Below are 18,434 nucleotides of genomic sequence, written 5' to 3'. Positions count from 1 at the left end.
GGAGCCCCGCCCCCTGCCCCACCCGCGCTCCCGCGGCCGGCGGGGTCAGAGCGGAGCCAGGGCGGTATTTCGACTTTTATTTTGTCCCTCGTGTATTTTGGCATGGCAAGGGCACACAAGGGGAAGCGCTGCTCGTGGCCCGCCTTGCTGCCCGCCCCACGCCCCCGCCCGACAGGGCGGGCTGGAGGAACCCCCCCATTCACAAGCCACACGTACACACAAGCCCCCTCCTCTCCTTCCGGACAGCAAGGAGGTGGCATCATCCCACCAAGCAGCGAAGCACTAGGGCTGTGTGTCACGGGGGTGAGGACAGTGAGGACACTTCCTATAGAAAGAGATATTCCCAACCCCCCAAACCCCCTTCACTCATGTCCACAGGGGCTCCAGCCCCCAGCTGATTAGTCAGTGAACTCTTGTCTCCCCATGTCTCCACAGAGAGGCCGTGAAGGGACTGGGGAAAGGAGCAGGGACGAGAAGGACCCTGCTCCCACCCTCACTACCCCCACCCCTTTTCCCCCCCACACCTTCAGCCCACTCTCCCCCCACCACACACAGCAAGAGGATGCTCTAGCTGGGAATCCGCTGGTAGAAGTAGATGTAGCCCAGGTCCTTGGGGGGCTTCTCAGAAGCACAGACTTTCTGGTCATTGTAGATCACCCACCTGCAACAGGCACAAGAGGAGCTCAGGAATGCCATTCCATGGCTAAGACACAACTTGATTGTACTCACCTGCTCTCAGCCCCAACCCCCCCGCCGCCCCCAAGACCTCTAAGGAAATGGGGCAGGATGGGGATTTAAACCAGTCCCTCAGTTTCCTTACACTGTGGAAAAGCTTACCTGCCATCTTTCTTGATGTGACAAACATAATGTCCGCACATAGTTGAAGTGCCCATGTGGCTGATGAAGGCAAACAGCTGATATTCTTGAAAGGAGGAGGGAAGAGAGGATTGTCAGGAAAAGAGGAAAGAGGTCTTACTCCCTAACACCCTGTGCAAGGCCCCCTCTAGAGAAGAATCGCTGAAGGAAGGGTAGTAATGTAGAACTTGATCCCCATCAAGTGTGACTGTGAGTGCTCTCAAGGCCAAGCATACAGGGAAATAGGAGATGCTAACTTCCATTTAGCCTTCTTCCAACTTTTTATTTGGGCCATGGGTGCTGGATGGGTAAGGCAGGGATTTCACCTCCCTACAGCATCCAGCAGCACTGGCACAAATCCTGCTTTTTGCAGTGGGAACCAAAAGGGCAAAAAAAGCCTCCTAGCACCACTGGATAAAAGCAGCATAGCCTCTCCTGTCTTTCACTTGATGGCACTTCCCCAGCCTCTTTCTTACTGGTTTCCATGTAATCCTCATCCAGCCTGAAGGGTCTGGAACACTTTGCCATTCCTTCCCTTTTCCTCCCTGCTTCCACCTCTACAACCAGACCAGCTCTGCAATAGCTGCTGCTGCTAAAACCTGCAGTACTGCATGGATCAGGAACAACAAAAAAATGTTGAGTTTGCACCCCAAAATCCACATTCCTCTGGCTTGGAACTCACTTCCAGGCCCATCGCGCACTTTGGGACCCACGGGGACAGATTCAGAGATGGACTCAGCTGCCGAGCGCCCCTCTGAGATATCCATAGCAGCTTCTGCATCGAGGTCATCAATGTGACTGAAGATCCAATCCACAGCACGCTCCAGACTGTTGTTCTGGAAGGAAAAAGAAGACAGTGAACTTGGGAATTGCTGTTCCTGGGAAAATCCTTGCGCTCTGATGTCGCCCGTGCCTCTCACCGTGGCTCTAAGCGCTTTCATTGCCTGGTCCCGGGAGAAGCCCATGGAGACAATGGTGGCCACACTGTCTTCCGAAGGAGGGTCTGGGCAGGCAATAGTTGACCCTGGCCCACTGGATCCAGGGAGAACTAACGGGTTAGCAAAGTCTGCAGCAGGAAACACAACACAGCTCAGAGTAATCAGATCTCTCCAAGAGGGGACAGCCCAAGTCCAAACTACTTCAGTTTTCCACTGTGGTAGTAGGACACAAGAACAGCCCAGAGGCAGTAAGCCTCACCATGGCCATGGCCTCGTACCTGGATCGTCCATGTGTGACATGACCCAGTTCATGGCCGCCTCAACCCCACTGTTCCCTGTGTAATACACGGCTTTGCGGCAGGCATCCATGGGAAAGCCCATTTCCACTAGCTGGATAATCACCGACTCGTCCAGCATGGGTGCTGTGGGGAGACACACGTTAGAGCCACCCACTCCCACCCATCCCTGCTGGCTCCATTTCATCTCGTGTCACACAGCCTCCAAAGCCACCACCTCCTAGCTTTATTTCACACCAAGTTCTATCTCTTGGCTTTTCTCAGCCACCTTTTTTCTTCAGTCTCACACACAGGCAGAAAACAAAATTATTCAACCTGTGAACTCAGGAGCACTGGCTCTTCCGTAGGCTCTGAACCCAACCTCCTGCTGTGGTTTATAAAAATTAAATACCCCTACCAATTAAATCCTGTATAAATCCCAGCTCTGCCTCCTCTAAATGCAGTGAACATGCCACCCCATCTTGCACAGAACAGGAATCAACAAACCCCCTTGCATAACACCCTTGCATAACAGGCATGCAAGGGAGGCAGCTGGCAATCGCTGACAAAAGGACAGGGAAAGTCTGAGCAAGTGGGAAACTGCTAGCATGGGACACAAGGCAAGGAGAGCAAGGAAATGAGTCAGGCATCAGGAAGAGAGGAGGAGAATCACTAACATGTCGGAGAGGAGAAGTGAGGGGAGCAGAAGGAGTCGTCGTCCTCGTTGCCATAGAACCCCAGGCTACCTTTGGGCTCATCTGGTGTCACCAGTGGGGGTGCGATGTCTGGCATTTCCTCTTCTCCTTCCTGCAGCCCCGTTCCCTGCAGTGCAGAGATATCCAGCTCCTCTGGCATTTCAATGGAAACATCTGCAAGATATGGTCTTACTCAGCCTCCATGCAGAGGCAGAAACAAAGGACTTGGCTGGGAGATCTGGAAGGGTAAGTCCCTGGGGATGCCTGCAGCATCTTTTGGGATAGCTACTTTCCTCCTAGCAGTAATGACCACAATATCCATATGTGACTCCCAGTACCTACATGCTCTGTACTTCTCATCCTCCTTACCGAGCTTTTTGGGCACCCAGTCCAGACCGAAAGTGAACTTCTTGATCTGGATGACCAGATAATCTGGGAAAGAGGCGAACCGCGTCGTTCTGGAAGAGACACGGAGCATTTTTAAACACCTTGTCAGCAGAGACTGAGGGCATCTAGCTGATCCAAGAAATCAGTGAGTAGGACAGAGCCATGTCCTGAGCAAGTTGGGGGATATTCCTGTCTGTGCAGCTTGTCTGTGCTGAGCTTAAAGCTCCTCAAATACAGAACCATTTCTAAGGCAGAAGTCCTAACAAGATGAGATGGGAATGCAAATCTTGGAGGTGAGAAAAAATAGTACCTATTCTCTACCTTCCAATCTTGTATTTTACAAGCCTGGTCAGATTTTGTTTAATTCAAGTCTAACCCTTAAGGAATGTAGTGAAAATAACATCTTTTATTAGACCAACAGATACACCTGCAGGAACTGTCAAGAGCACTTTTTTGGATATGAAACAGAAGCAGTGAATTTTAATAAGTTAACTGAATTTGATTAAATATTATTTAGTTAGACAATTTGAGAGAGAAACTGTCTGGAAGCTACGAAACAGAGGGGAACATTTGTGAAGGAAAAAGCACCTGTAAGTAAGACAGATACTCATTACCAGGTGATAACTGCAATGTACTGTAGAACTAAATTAAGTGACAGTAAAGTGTTTCAATACAACTCAGAAAAAATTAAAACAAAATGTTACTTTTCGGTGTGATGTTTGTTTATAGTAGCTATTGCTTAATAATGGAGTATTTGTTTAATAATTAAATTAATTACTCCATTAATAATGGAGTATAGAAAAGCACTTCCAACTCTTTGATGACTTTCATTGCAAAAGAACACTCAGCATCACAGCAGAAAGCTGCTTACATTTGTAGTCTTGTCACTTCAACTTTGCACTGTTGCATGTGCTACAAGCAGTGAGAAAAATTAAAGCTGTTTTTAAAACCTTGCTACTAGCATTTAAACTAGCATTCTTTCAAAGAACTCATGCATCTGTTACACTCAGTGTTCTGCTCAAATCTTCACAGTTAAAAACTTGAAGAAATTTTAGAGATAGTGCAAGATCAGAGTCATCATACAGTCAGTACAGATTTCAAAGCTAAATTTTAAATTTACAGTAAAAGAGACTATTTTCTGAAATATCACTGTGTTTTCATAGCCTCTCAGCAACTGAAATCTGATGGCTAGGACTTCACTAGCAGTGCTGTTCTGCCTACTGAGGGTAACATCCAGCACTGATGGATTGATCCCCTCTCTGTTTCAGTGTTCTATGGACCCAGGGTGTGGAGGACTACAAAGCTTCAGTAATGTTCTTCCCCCAGGCCACTACAAGAGGTCCCCAGAGATGTAGCTATGGCCAGCTCATCACAGCTTAGCTGGGACACACTTACTTGAGAGCCACAGACTTGGCCTGCAAGGCTGTGCTCCAGAAATCATCCACCTGCTCTGGAGCTCCATAGGCCTCTAGGCAGGAGCTGAAAGGCACCTTGGCTCGCACCAGCTCAGGCAGCGGCTGCTTCTCCTCCTCTGCCTGCCTCTTCTTCTCCTCATACTCCAGCAGTTCATCTGAGAATAAAGCAGAGGAGTCAAGGACCACTTCTAGGTACCTACAAAGTGACTGGTGCAAGCTACAGACAGGGGCAGAGCAGGCCATAGATACAGGCCATGGAGAACGGAGCACAGCTTCCAGAGCACAGTTCTGCTACTGCAGTCACTCCTGTTGTGCTGCTGAATCACAGCCCAGCTTGTGGTGGCTAAGGGAAAGGCTCTACAGGGACATCACTGTGTCACATCACCTCTGAAGATATCAGCCTGATCCCACAAAAGCAGGAGAAGGACCTGGCCTCAGAAATAGCAAAGTCCCTCTTTCATTTAAGGAATTCTGGAAGAATAGCACAATATCCAAACCTAGGGCTTGCTACTGTTGCAGTGTTGGCACATTACTGACCTTTGTTGAGTGCAGCATCCATGGGCACAGGCAGCTGCATAATGTAGTCCACACGCTGGGTATATTTCACCTTTTCTGTGGCCAGGCACTTCAGCTTCTCCTCCACCAGAAAACGGAAGACCTCGTTAGGGTTCTCCGAGCTACGGCAGTTCCTCTGGAGAAGGAGAAATCAGAAGGACAGATGTAATAGCAGAATGGCACAAAAAATGATCTGCAGTAACAGTGATGTCACACAGCACATGGCTGAAGAGTAGTCACTTCTGTACCCAGTACCCTGGAAAAGACAGCAAAGAGGAAACTTAAAGCCAGCTTCTGTGCTCCAGGAAATCATGGCATTCCTGCTCCTAGAGAAGAAACTTTACACCTCCAGCTGTGCCACTCCCAAAAAGGATTTCTCCATGGAATCAGCCCTGAAAATATGGCCAAGCACCTCTCCTTCTCACCCTGGCAGGTGCTAGACAGCCCATTTCCCTGTGTTCTCTCCCTCTCTCTGCTTTGACTGCCAGCTTCTCACCTCTTGCTATGGGAAGAAAATCAAGCTGGACTTTTCCATGATTTGCCAGACAGACTCAACCATTACCTCCACCATGTTGATGAAGTGCAGAAAGAATTCCTGGGCATCCTGCTGTCGGTTAGTGGAAAATTCTGGGTGCCCCTTTCCAATGAGGGACTTGAACATGCGTGGAGCAATGCCATTTTGCATACCCTGCAAAGAACAATGTCGAAGAAGGTGGTCATAATTTGCCAAGCATGTGTCCTGGCATGTAGCACTCTACTCTTAGCCATGCTTTTCTTCAGGTGACAGGCCTTGCAAGAAGCCCCAGCACATGTTTTCAGAAAGAAGACATGTGGCATACACAATACCTCATGCAACACACACAGCAAGAGGATACCATGTCCAAGCCTCACCTTCTGATCAGGCTGCTGCTCCCCATCTGCAGAAGCTGGCCTTGAATACTCCCCAGAAAGCAGTCCATGGCCCAGTTTGGCTCTGGAAGGACAAATGTCAGTATCAATGTTTCTTCAATCTCACATGCTCCAGGAGCCACACCAACCCATCCAGCTTTAACACTGCCATGGGCTGTCAGTCTCACAGATAAAAGCTCTCTCTGCTGCACCAGGCAAGATTATCTTATTGTGGTCTGCTCTCTCTGGCCCCTGGAGACATCACTGGGTGCCCATCTCCACCACTGCTTGCACACTGAGCAGAACAAGAAGGAACAGCTGGTGCTGAGCCACAGAGCAGCTGTGCAAGAGCCAAGCTGAGCTGCAGCCTGACGGGGGAACGGAGCAGTGGCTGACCATGCAGGAGACAACAGGGCACAGAGAAATTGTCTGAGCCAGAAATAGCACTGCTCTGAGCAGACTGGTCACGTTTTCCCAGAGGAAAGATTGATTGCATCAGGCACTTAATGGACAACAGTGTGTGTTCAGTGATTTACTCCTATGCCCAGAGCCTCCTGCTATTCCTTTTCACTCCAGTCCTTCCCCATCACTACTGCCATATTGCCATTTGTCTGGAACCAAACATTACCAATTCCTCCCTTTGCCCAAGCAATCACCTTTCTGGCTGTCTCACCTTACTCCCCTCTCAGTGAACACATCACTCCAGGCTGCCCAAATTTAGAATCCTCCTGTACCACTGAACTCCTTGTCCACAAATGCCACCTTCCATTCCTCCACCCCAAACTTCCACATGCTTGTTTGACAGCAGCTGCAGCACAGACTAGATGTACTTGAAATGCAACCCCCTCCCAAATCTTGTTTTCCTCCTTCTGCATACTCCCCTGCACAGTACCTCTTGAGGGAAGCCTTTTTAGGCATACATAAGTTATCTAGTGAGAATAAAGCTGCCAAAACCTATGTATCCCCTTTACAATCTCCCTCCATTGAAGAGAGCAAGCCCCTTTTAACTGTTATGCAGAGAGAAGCTGCCTCCCAGAAATCCCCCCACACATAATACATTTCAGAGCCTCTCATGAACACAGGGTACACTCTGTCCTCTCCATCTAGGGCATTCAGCTGAACTTCCTTGGCTTAGATCCTCATTGATCACTGAGGATCAGTGTCTCTGGTGACAAGCAAGGAAAGAGAGGTGAGGCTTGAGGGAAAACCCTGGAGCAAAGAGGGGATGCATCCAGGCAGTCTCAGCCTTCTTTCTCTCACCAAAATTCTACGTACACTTGTGTGCTGAAGTCCTGTGTGGGGTCCGAAGGTGCACTTTGGAATATCTTCTCCAGCTTGTCCACATACCTGCAGAGCAAAACACAGCAATCTAAGGGATATGCAGCTTCATCTGGTAAAGATGCAGTTCTGAGCACAATTACTGCCACAGAAGCACCCAGCCCGAGGGGACCTTTGTACTGATCCCAGACTAATGGAAAGGAGTGATTAGGCTCACTTACTTTCTCTGGAAGTCGGGGATACTGAACAGCACCTGCATCACAGAATTGAGGTAGCAACTGTTGCCCAGGTTACGGATACCAGTGTACCCAGGCCCATAGAGGGGCTTGAGCTGAACACCAGACTCCTGGATGAGTTCCCACTCGCCAATGCGCTGGTTCATGTCTATTTCCAGTTCTGTCATCGTCTTGTCTGTCTGCAGAGGGAAAGCACAGGAAAATCCTCAAAGAAGGCTCAAGGCAACATTAGAGGTGTGAAAAGGGCAATGCTGTAGAGAAATAGAGTCAATCCATTCTGGTTTATTCTGTAAGTAGAGAAGGAAGAAACAAGAGTTGTTTCCATATATATGAACACCTGAGACAAAAAGAGGAAGGAAAAGCAATATGGGAGAAATCTGAACCATTCCCTAGAAAGAGGCATGGAAACCACACACTAACAAAAAAAGCTCAGCACCTGAGAGCCTCCCAGCCCACTCTGACACATAACCCCAGGGAAATAATCCTGAGGGACATGAAAGAAAAGCAAAACGGACAATCAAAGAAGAGAGGCAGATCTGTGTGTGAGACAACTCTGTGTGTGACAAAAAACCCCAGCGTTTCTTGATCAGGAATGGTTCTGCATTGCCACAGCAAGCTGGGATCTAGCAAAGACACCTCAGAGCTGCTTCTCTCTCCCTCTGGGCCTATGGAGGACTCCACTTCCTCCTCACCTTCTGCATCTTGAGCATGTCAATCCCGAAGTGTGCCAGGTGTTCTGCCAGGTTGGGATCCAACACCATGTCATCCTCATCATAGGAGTAGACATCTATGCAGGAAAACAGAAAAAAAAGGAACTTATAATGGCCTGTGATCTCAAATTCACAGCTGGATAAAGAAAGCGCTCAGAACTGGGAGTTTTGACAAACTGAGCCATTGGACTTTCTGCCCTTTCTCAGCAGAATAACATTAACAGACAGAATGGTGCTCTAAATCCTCCTAAACATGCGACAAGACAACTTTGTCACTGATCAGGGTACAGAGGTACACTTATGCCAGGAGTAATGAAAGTGAGTTACTGTGCCATATACTCTCCGCTCAGGATTTGAACACACCATTCTTTAATGAACACCCCAACACAGAAAATCAAATGGCAACCTGGATAACTATTCTAAAAGCTCCCAATTACAAGGGAGGGGCAGAGGAAGGCGAGGCTTTTTTATCAGCTCGTTCTTTGCCTCACACAAGCAGCAGGTCAGAGAGGCAAAGTTCACAGTGGGATGACACTGCATGCTCCAGGTCACAAGATGGCCAAAACCACCCTGATACCTGCAGGAGATCTGCGTCAGCCTGGGAGGTGCCTGCCCTCCCTAAGCCTGGGAGGAGCCCCGTTCTCACCAGCCCCATCAGGAGTGATTGTTCCCAGTTTCACAGCCAGAGGGTAGCCGGTTTCTCGGTAGTGCTCGACCGCGTGGTTGTTGCCGCCGCTGCCGTCGAAGTAGCGCCGACCGCAGAGGATGGCTCCGTCGGTCATGTTCAGCCACAGGTTCTCCTTCATGTCACACTTGCTGCACTTCCAGCCACTATTGACAAGGAACACAGAAAAAGAGATCAGAGGGAAAACATCTGGGTTCTACCTCCCAAGCCCTCACCATTGCTGGCCACTGCAATATCCGTAAGTGATCTCATTCCTCTCCTACTACAGAACACTGAGAATCCTGACATACCCTAGTGTGCCATCTCCTCAGAATCTACTGTGACAAAGTGTCAGGACCCAGGACATCCCTCTGGCTGTCCAGAGACCCTGGCACAGAGCCCAAAATGCCTCTGGTTTTGATTATAACTCGTGGAGCAAGTTACCAACCTTAGATGAAGATCTGCAAGCCATGACAAATTAAGCAGAATGACAGTAAATTTATCACGAGGTGAAAAGATAGATTTTGGGGTTTTTTTAGAATGGAGGTTCAGGGGGCAAGATGGAGGAATCTGGGTATGTCCTGCCTTTCTCCTTCTTCTTCCTGGCCTCCATCTTCTGCTGTGATGTTTAGACTGGTTTAGAGTAGAAGCTCACTGTCTAACATAGGTGATAGGTACTGGAAAGTAATTGTAAACATTGTATATGAAGTTTTTAGTATAAAGACATAACACCGGCCCGGGGGCAGGCAGAATACCTCGGACTGTCTTGCTGAGCAGACCTTGGCAGGACAGGAGAGAGAATTTTATAGATAAGATACAATAAACAACCTTGAGAGCGAGAAATGAAGAGCCCTGACTCCTTCTTCAAGCACAGGGCTGGGAAAAGAGATTTTCTACTGTATCTCAGGGTCACTCTGACCAGCTAGAGACCCTAACAACAAGGCACACACACAAGGGCACTCCCAAAAGAAGCCTCATCTGCTGCTGCAGCCCAGCACGGGAGAAAGGCCTGGGACAGAGCGACACAGCAAGTTCCAGCACCATGCTCACCACGGTGGGATGCGGACGTCGTTCTGAAGCTGGTGCAGGGAAAAAGCGTGCTTGGAAACACGGCGAACCTCCCCATCCCAGGCCTGCACCTCCTGCTTCCGTGAGGCTGAGTCTGCTGTCAGGATGGCCTCGATCGCACTGGCAATCTGCAACCAGGACAGCAGGAGAAAACGTGAAGGGCTGGCCTACCATGGTAAAGGCACAAGAAGCTTCCAGTGCCACAGCACTCCACATTTAGGGAAGTTGGCTGGGACTTTTGGGAGCCTCAGCCACACACAAGGCAGAACTCTGTAATATACAGCACTGTGTAAGTGCAGAGCAATCCTGGTGACTGCCGGCTGAGACTTCACAGCAGCTCTGCAGGATGCCCTTTACAGGGCAGTTTCCTTCTCTGTAATGGTACATTTCCTCATCAACAGTAACCACAGCCCTCCAGCCAAACATACCCTGTCTTTGACCATGTCTGGTAGTCCTTCCAGCCCATCACGTGGAATATCCAAATGGTCCGGCAAAATCACTATTTTTACATCTTCATCATATTCAAACTTTTCTTCTGTGATATCAAATCCACCTTCTACACCTACAAGAAGAAAAATCATTGTGGTAACAGGTGAAACCAAAGAGCTTGGAAAGCTTCTTTCCCCACAGCTTACATGAAATAAGACACTATGAATAAGACAACGATCTAAACCAGTGATCCGCAATCTTTCTCCCACTTCTGGATCCCAGAGCTTCTGCTGGTGCTGTGGACTTCACAGGAACAATTACAAGCCTAGTGACAATAGATTTTGGTTTTCCCAGCTCTTTTTACAGATGCTTAAAAACAATCTCCAGGCTCTGGCTACAAGCAGGAAGAAAACCAGACCTCCTCTAGAGAGGCATTGGCAAGAAGAGAGCCAAGATAAAGCATGGGTGTTCAACCTCAACCAGAACACTCAAGAGAACGAATGGAGATGTGCATGAAGAGATCATCTTGTAAGCCAGGGCAAAGGTCAGGTCTCTCAGCATATTTAAGAAGTCTGCCTCTCTTTCTTGCCTTTTCTAGAAAGGACAGTCTAGAATCCTGCATTCAAGCAAGAAGAACCAGGAGCTCCTCTGGAACCAGAACATCCAGAATTGCAGAAAAAGTCTGAGCAAAGATACAGTGATAGTGGTTTCTATGTCCACCTAGCTGTGCTCTCCAGAGGTTGCACCAGAAACTGGAGATCCATACATAAAAGTTTATTTGCCAGTTGTACAGAGCCATCATGGACGCCCACCAAAACATCTGCAATTTCTGCAGATTCCCTCACCTACAGTTTTTGGATTATATAGGTACTCAGAGGAAAAGCTTGGCCTTCTCTGTTCTGCAGATATTCACATCCTACATCCCAAAAGGAAACAGGCAGAAGACACATGGCTTATTATCAGCCTAAACCCCCTGTGTTTTTAAACTGAATTTCATTTATTCCCGGAAAAATTGCACGCTGTGACTGCAATAATCTCTGCAACAAATATCTGAACATCTGCAGCTGCAACAAATCTCTGAAGGGAAGAAAAGCTTTTGCTGCTCAGTGTCTCTGCCTCAAGAATCCTGTGTGCAACACAGTTCTAATAATCACTACTGTATTTCCCTAAAACATTCTTGTCAGAAATATCCAGTCCCATGATATCTCCTGCAACTCCCTCCTTAGATACCTACAATTTTTACACTATGCACAAACTGCTATGTATGAACACAATGATTTGAGAAAGCAGTCACCAGCATCATGCAACAACATACCTAGATAATCCTCTTCTGTGCCTCTCCAGCACAGCCTAGAGATTTCCTATCACCACTTCACAGAGTAAGGCAATACACAACCCTCCAGGGCATTACACAATTTCTGAACCCTAAAAAAACTAAACCAGACTGGTGAGGTCCCCTCGTAGTTTTGTGAGCCTTCTGAGTCTCCAGATGAGGAAGAGGGTCTATAGGCACCAGCTTGCCCTGAGGTACACTGCCTCCCTTTCCATGGTGCTACCTAAGCACCACACACCACAAAAGTCCATCCACAAACGTGCAGGCATAGGAGGCAAGCACTGCAGATCTTTCATTGAGAGGGGGAAGTGAGGCACACAGAGATCAAGGGCTACATTTTGTTCACAAATCTTTCTAGCACTTTAAAAAAATCTCCCATGTCAGAATTAGCTATGCCACCACAGTTCAGTTAAAACAAAGATAAAAAAAACCTTCTCCTGAACTTGAGACCACTGTCTCACAGGGCTAATACTTCCTTTTATTCTCTCCTGCTCCAATCACACTACTAAGCTGTTACCACAGGCAGGTATTTGCCAACTCACTGACAACACTTGGTGAAAGACCTTTGAAGAATTCAGTATGTAGAAAAAACTCATAATGATGACCAGGCCTCATCTCTCCCAAAGCAGCATAATCATACTTATACATAAAAGCACTGGTTATCTGAAGAAACAGAGACTTCACCCTCAATTTTGCTAGGAGTGATCTTTGGGGCTCTATTCAGCTCACCAGCAAAACAGGGAGCAGCTGCCAGTCTTAATAGTGATGTTTGTGCTCTGGCAGTAGACGAGTCACTGGGCGTCTACACCAGGGAAAAAGTGAGCCAAAATCAAGACATCCACAGTCCAGATTCTGGATTTCCCTCTAGTGGTCAGCTTCCAGCAAGCCAAGAACCTGTTACTGCTACAAATGTTCCTGTTCCTTCCTTTATGTGTCTCCATAATGGCTGAGAAATTACCAGCTGAGACTGCTCCAAATAAGCAGCGTCTCCACTGATTGCCACGACAGCCCTCTCAGTCGCTGAAAGACAAGTAATGGGAACACCAGCCTTGTTCTTCCAAAAAATGGAATATTTAAAGTATTTTTTATGTTTTAATGGTCATATGCATTTCCTCCAGTATCAGCCTTATAAGACCTAATGAACCAAAACGCAGCATTTCTCAATAATTTCTTCACCATCTGTATCAATAATGCTAGTTCAACATCAGAGGAATTTAAAAAGTATTTTATCTGCCAAGACCTTCAAGCTTACTTTTCTCAGACATAAATTTCCTCAAACTTACTTCAGCCCCATGCTGGGACACTGTCTTTAAGCAATGGTCCCAGTCTGGTGATCCCCACACCAAGCTGAGCCAGGCATGCAGGGTCATGGCAGAGAATAATAAACATATTTATACACGGAAAACAAGATGCAACTTTGGACACAACCACCACCTTAATGACTGTTCTACAGATACTGCTCACCCAAGCCACACTGGAAAACATGAAGTCTGAATTTGGCCAGGGATACTAGCCAAGAAGAGTAAAGCAGAAGAGGCAAACCAGGCAGCCCCTGGCTGAACACAGGGACCACACAGCACACAGCTGCTTCCTTACCAATGGCCAAGCGAGTTGGTTTCTTCCTCGGGGGGTCCCCAGCACTGGAGTTGGTGTCTTCTTCCTTCTGTGGCATTGAGAAGAAACAGGGAAATAAGAGTTAAGGGCACAGGCATGCTGTGCCAAGCCTTAGGGATTGAAATCAAGCTACTCTGAAAACAGAAGGAAACCAGGCAGAAACAACGTGGGCAATCCATACAACAATTCAGCACAAGCAGAACTGAAGCACTGGTGTCCCTCAGCTCACCAGGAAAAACAACAGCTGTATCTCAGGAGAGAAAACTCTGTATCTGATGGAATACACAAACACAGCCCAGCTCTCAATTTCAGAACAAGTTTGAGTGCATGTATTTTTATTTGATACCGGTTTACGTGTTCTTTTGAGGTGCAGGTAGACCCGCTGGCCTGTTTTCTGATAGTGCTTTTCCACATACTGCTTCCCAAAGCCCAGGAACGTGTTCATGCAGATATACAAGCCGCCATCTGACTCCTGGAAAGAAGGACAGACGAAACTGAAGGGAGGTGGTCAGGAATGGCATTCCAGCTGCTAGGATAGGCATGGCAGACTAGTCATTATTCATTAAGTCATGGCAACAGCTCATTCCTACATAACAGCCACAAGTAGCTGGTAAGAAATGGGATGGCAAGCCCCAGCCTGGCTGTCCCAGAAGAATAGGTACTCCTGTCATGATGATGTATTTGAAAAACTATTTGTGTGTTAATTTATGGCAGGATGCTACCCAATCAGGAAAGCCTGAGTTTCCATAAGAGTTTACCTTGTAAAAGGCCCCTAGCACACACAGTTTACAAGTTCAGACCATGGTACAATCATTACCAGCAAAACTGTGGCACCCTGTTCAAACACATGACTCCCAGTGCCATAGGGAATGCTGCCAAGCTACAGTGTGAGGAAGGTTAACAGACCACTGTTTACTTTTGCTGTTGTGTTCAAAAGCCTGTGAGCAGCTCGGAAACAGATACAGAATGTACCCCCACCATCCCATCAGCAGCTAGAAAACACCACACTTATTCAGCAGATACCCTTTTCAAACTGAAGGGGCGGGGGACCCAAATTCAGGGGCTGGAAAGGAGGGAAACCACTCAGAAGCTTTCAGAAGCTGCGGAGACTGACAGAGCGGGCAGAGCAGGGTCAGGCATCCCTGTGGAGCTCGGGGAGGGAAGAGGGCCAGGATGCCAAGTGCCGCTGCCCCGAAGGGCCCGTATCTCAGCCTAGCTCTGCGGGATGGGGCTCAGCCCGGACGGGCGCCCGCCAAGAGGCGCAAGGGGCACCTCGCCCTCCCGCTGCCTTCGCCGCCCCTTAGGTCCCCTTAGGCCGAGCGAGGGAAGCGCAGGAAGCGCAGGGATGCCAGCGGGGTGGAGATGGCTGGAGAAGGGACCACTGCCATCTTAATGACACAGCACCGCCTCGCCCCCCGCCCGCCGGGCCAGGCCGCGCGGTGAGGCCGGGGAGGTGGCTCAGACCCGGGCAGGGCGGGACCCCCGGCCCGCCCCCCGCCGCCGAGGGCGGGCCCGGGACGCGCCCGACCTCCCCGCCCCCCGCTGAACTACAAGTCCAGGCGAGCGCAGCACGGAGGGTTCGGGCCGGGGGCGCTCCTTCTCCAGGGGCTGCCGGCAGGCCGGGCCCCTGCTGATCGGGGTGAGCGCCCTGCCCACGCACGCCCCGGCCCCCGAACTACAGTGCCCAGCGCGCCGCAGGCGGGCGGGGCGCGCCGCGGGGCACGCCGGGCGTAGTAGTCCACGAGGGCCCTGCGCGCCACCCGGGAACGGCCGCCGCGGCCACCGGGGAACCACAAGTCCCGTGAGGCCACGCGCGGGCGGCGCCCCGGCTGGCGGCGGGGTGGGAGCCGGCCGCGGCGGGAGCAGCCCGGGCGAGCGGGCGGGCCGGCGGCGGGGCGCGCTTACCGGCGTGTCGAAGGAGAAGGCGCACTCGTCCTTGTGGACGCGGTCGCCGGCCTTGGGCACCCGGATGGACGGCAACACCGACAGCAGCGCCTCGCTCAGCTCCGCCATGACAGCGGCTCACCGCGGCACCGCCCACAACCCCGCCCCGCCCAATCGCAGACCGGCGCGGTCAGGCGGGTCCTAACCAATCGGCAGCGAGGCTGGAGGCCAGACTCGCCCTGCCGACCCGCCGGCTCGCCCAATCGCAACCGCCCTCCGGCCATGGTGGGAGGCGGTGCCGGGCTCCTCCACCAATAACGGCGTACCGAGGGGTGAGGGGGCGGGACAATCTCCGAAGATTGACAGCGGGGCGAGACGGGACGTGACGGGCGGGGACTGCAGGGTCGACGGGCTGGCGGGGCGGGGAGGTGGGCGTGGTGCAGCGAGCCCCGCCCCCTGCTCAGCGACCAATGAGCAGCTGCCCCGCCCAGCGCGCGGGAGATTCGAAAGGCGCGTCCGGCGGGGCCGGGGCGCAGTGCGGCCGCTGCCGCCATGGGCGCCTCCGGCAGCGCCCCCGCTACCCCGGCCGCTCCCCGCAACAAGCACCTGGCTCACGTCACCGACCCCCGCTCCCCCACCGCCGGCATCCTGCGCACCCCCATCGAGGTAGGCGCCCCTCCGCCGCCGCTTCCCCCTGGGTGGCTCCGGCCCGCCGCCCCCACGGCTGCCCTCTCCGCAGGTGGTGAGCTCCCCGGCTGGCAGCCCGCAGCCCAGCCCCGCCGAGACGCCGGCGGGCACCGGTCAGGAGCGGGACCCACGGTCGCCCACGCCCGGCATCTCCCGCACGCCCATGAGAGCCGTGTCGAGTGGTGAGTGAAGCGGCCGTGGGCGGGCTGGTTGGGGGCTGCCTGACTGGGAGGCTCACCCCGGCCCCCTCCGTCCCCGGCAGACAGCGTGGACCGCCTGGTGAAGCAGCTCAGCGAGGCCTTCGGGGCCGAGGCCGCGGCCCCCGAGCCGGCGCCTCCCGCAGCGGCGGGCCCCGCCGAGGAGCCGGCCCAGCGGAGCTCCCCGCCCGCGGGCCAAGGGGCGGAGAGGCCGCCCTCGCCCAGCACAGCCCGGCCCGCCCGCCCGACCGGACACGGCCTCTCCTCGGGTAAGTGCTCGGTGCGGGGGTGGCGGCGCTCCGTGTGCCCGGAGAGCTGCCGGGATGGGCCCTGAGCAATCGGGGCTCTCGGCACCGCCTGGCTGGGGTGCCTTGTCCTGGCGTGCTCCCTGCCAGCGCCTGTACCACCCCCAGTTCGGCTGCGTCCCACCGCCTGCAGCCTCTGCGGCCCGGACACCCTCTGGGAAATGCTATCGAACAGATTTCTGTCCAGGCATGAGAAATTGGTTTTTAAACGGTATTCAAAATCTAGAGGTATACACCAACTTTTCCCCACTCTCAGATGGGTGTGTGACTGTGGAGACCTGTCCAGAGGGACCTTACAGGTTTTCATTGGGAAGAGCTTGTGGAGCAAGGGTGGGCAGCGCATCTCTGTGCTAAGGCTGAGCAGTGCTAAGAGACTTTGATACAGACTGTGTTTAAGACAGCTCTGTGCTGAGCACTGTTCCTCGGAGAAGTGGCTAAGAACTGTTCAGCCTGGAGAGGAAAACACTCAGGGGATATCTTGTTAATAGATACGAGTACCTGAAGGAAGGGAGAGCCAGGCTCTTTTCAGAGGTGCCCAATGATGGGACTAGAGCCCAAGGGAATGGAATGGTACACAGGAAACTCCTGAATATCAAGAAACACTTTTTTTTTTCACCATGAGGGTGACCAAGGAGTGGAGCAGGTTGCTCAGAGAGGTTGCAGAATCTCTCTGTTGAGATATTCAAGAGACACCTGGACATGGTCCTGGACAATGGGCTCTAGGTGACCCTGCTGGAGTAGGTCCTCTAGAGTTCACTTCCAACATCAGCCTTTCTGTGATCCTTTTGCCTCAAAGCCCTTGGGTAAGTTTTTAATAAAGGCCATGAGGTATTTAAGATCCAGGCCTTTTGAGCCTTGTTGTGATGTGCTGGTGTGTTTCCTTTTGTCAACTAGTGAGCAAGCCCTTGAGACACAAGCCCAGCAACAAATTCATGGCAACATCTGGAGGAACTGGCCGCTCTCCCCTCAGCATTCTACGAGATGATAATTCCCCCAGTGCTCCTGCCCCTCGCCAGGTAAAGCTTAATGGGCTGTGCTGAGGGAGGGAGATTGAGCTGAAAAAAAAAAAAGCCAAATCCTTCAATTTCTGTATTTGTTAGGGTCCCAGTTGAGAATTGTGGCCTCCTAGACCTGTAGAGACTAGAAACTTCACAAATGTTTTTCTGTGGGTCAGTCTTGTCATTAAATGCCTCTGAGTCTTGTTCAGTGTCTGTCTTTGGCCTTACCGTGAAATTGTCAGTTTCAGTTCATTCTTTCTCTCTGGGCTGTAGAAAAAAGTAACTCTTGTACATTGTCACAAGAGAGTCCAAGCTGAATGGCCTGAAAATAGGCTACATATTCTGCTGAGAATTAACTAACCTTTGATCAACTTGTGTTTTATACTCTGTGTTTCGGTTTTTTATTTCTCTAGGGCAAGAGGCACGTGCTAGGAGAGAACCTTGGGGAGAAGAAGGAAGTGGACCTGAGCAGAGGCCTTAAATCTGGGAACTGTACTTGGAGTGACTTGAACAAGGAGAACCAGCAGTGCCCTTTTGTGGAGAACTAGCATTTCTTTTTTTCAGGATGTTGCTAAAATTTGCTCCTATGTTTTGAAAATTTTCTAGAGGGAAGAAATCCTACAATAGACTGAAACCCCAAAGCAGTGGTCACATTTCTCACCTATCCCTGCTGGGGAAAGATTTCTCCCTCCTCTTCCCAGTTTGTCATGTGTAATGTACAGCACAGTCTTTGTCTCTTACTGTATATCAGCTGTGTTGGTTTTTCCATAGAGTTTTTATCTCTAGTAAATAAATTTGTGTTCAACCTTTGCTGACTGTATGTCCTGATGTTGTGCTTGCTCAGCACAATATTTTCTCTGGGACAAGGGCTCTGGAGCAAATAGTTCAGCCTCCCATAGCCTTAAAACTGCCTTGTCCCCTGCCTGGGGCATGCTGAAGGGTATGGCCTTGAATCCATGTACAACAGCGTGAGCTGGCAAGCTGCAGCTCCCTGCAGGAAGCTGATGTGTATCCAGTGTCACC

At 50.8% G+C, this 18,434-nt stretch overlaps 2 protein-coding genes across 3 annotated transcripts; one reads left to right on the top strand and one right to left on the bottom strand.

Annotated features, from left to right (window-relative positions):
- Positions 1–63: 63 nt before the first annotated feature.
- USP5 (ubiquitin specific peptidase 5) lies at positions 64–15,406 on the bottom strand. 2 transcript variants are annotated; one of them, XM_064723614.1, is made up of 20 exons: positions 15,246–15,406; positions 13,687–13,812; positions 13,323–13,389; positions 10,393–10,526; positions 9,947–10,092; positions 8,879–9,063; positions 8,215–8,309; positions 7,508–7,701; positions 7,284–7,355; positions 6,012–6,093; positions 5,683–5,808; positions 5,103–5,256; positions 4,546–4,720; positions 3,133–3,221; positions 2,815–2,937; positions 2,072–2,215; positions 1,776–1,921; positions 1,538–1,691; positions 838–922; positions 64–661 (listed from the first exon to the last, which is right to left on the bottom strand). In XM_064723614.1, the coding sequence occupies exons 1-20, from the start codon at positions 15,351–15,353 to the stop codon at positions 568–570; spliced, it is 2,499 nt and encodes an 832-aa protein (XP_064579684.1). In that variant the 5' UTR covers positions 15,354–15,406; the 3' UTR covers positions 64–567. The 2 variants fall into 2 exon arrangements, with proteins under 2 accessions (XP_064579684.1, XP_064579682.1); XM_064723612.1 differs by having other exon boundaries at positions 2,746–2,937; positions 15,246–15,405.
- A 359-nt stretch (positions 15,407–15,765) lies between these two features.
- Positions 15,766–18,221, top strand: CDCA3 (cell division cycle associated 3). The gene is made up of 5 exons (XM_064702908.1): positions 15,766–15,890; positions 15,964–16,093; positions 16,174–16,377; positions 17,308–17,429; positions 17,825–18,221. Exons 1-5 carry the CDS (start codon positions 15,777–15,779, stop codon positions 17,957–17,959), a joined length of 705 nt encoding a protein of 234 aa, XP_064558978.1. The 5' UTR covers positions 15,766–15,776; the 3' UTR covers positions 17,960–18,221.
- Positions 18,222–18,434: the final 213 nt, after the last annotated feature.

The sequence above is a fragment of the Zonotrichia leucophrys genome, chromosome 1 (assembly GCF_028769735.1).
Source record: "Zonotrichia leucophrys gambelii isolate GWCS_2022_RI chromosome 1, RI_Zleu_2.0, whole genome shotgun sequence".
NCBI lineage: Eukaryota > Metazoa > Chordata > Aves > Passeriformes > Passerellidae > Zonotrichia > Zonotrichia leucophrys.
Note: the sequence above shows the minus strand (reverse complement) of the source record. Positions and strands in the feature narration are given on the sequence as shown.

What these genes read in the sequence shown, in the direction of transcription:
- USP5 (XM_064723612.1), bottom strand. Translation starts at nt 15,353, where the DNA reads ATGGCGGAGCTGAGCGAGGCGCTGCTGTCGGTGTTGCCGTCCATCCGG. An exon ending in TCAAAAGAACACGTAAACCG is followed by an intron (nt 13,390 to 13,686) that starts GTATCAAATAAA and finishes TCAATGCCACAG; the next exon opens with AAGGAAGAAGACACCAACTC. An exon ending in GCCAAGTCTGTGGCTCTCAA is followed by an intron (nt 3,222 to 4,545) that starts GTAAGTGTGTCC and finishes TGTCTCTTCCAG; the next exon opens with AACGACGCGGTTCGCCTCTT.
- CDCA3 (XM_064702908.1), top strand. Translation starts at nt 15,777, where the DNA reads ATGGGCGCCTCCGGCAGCGCCCCCGCTACCCCGGCCGCTCCCCGCAAC. An exon ending in CATGAGAGCCGTGTCGAGTG is followed by an intron (nt 16,094 to 16,173) that starts GTGAGTGAAGCG and finishes CGTCCCCGGCAG; the next exon opens with ACAGCGTGGACCGCCTGGTG. An exon ending in CGGACACGGCCTCTCCTCGG is followed by an intron (nt 16,378 to 17,307) that starts GTAAGTGCTCGG and finishes TTTGTCAACTAG; the next exon opens with TGAGCAAGCCCTTGAGACAC.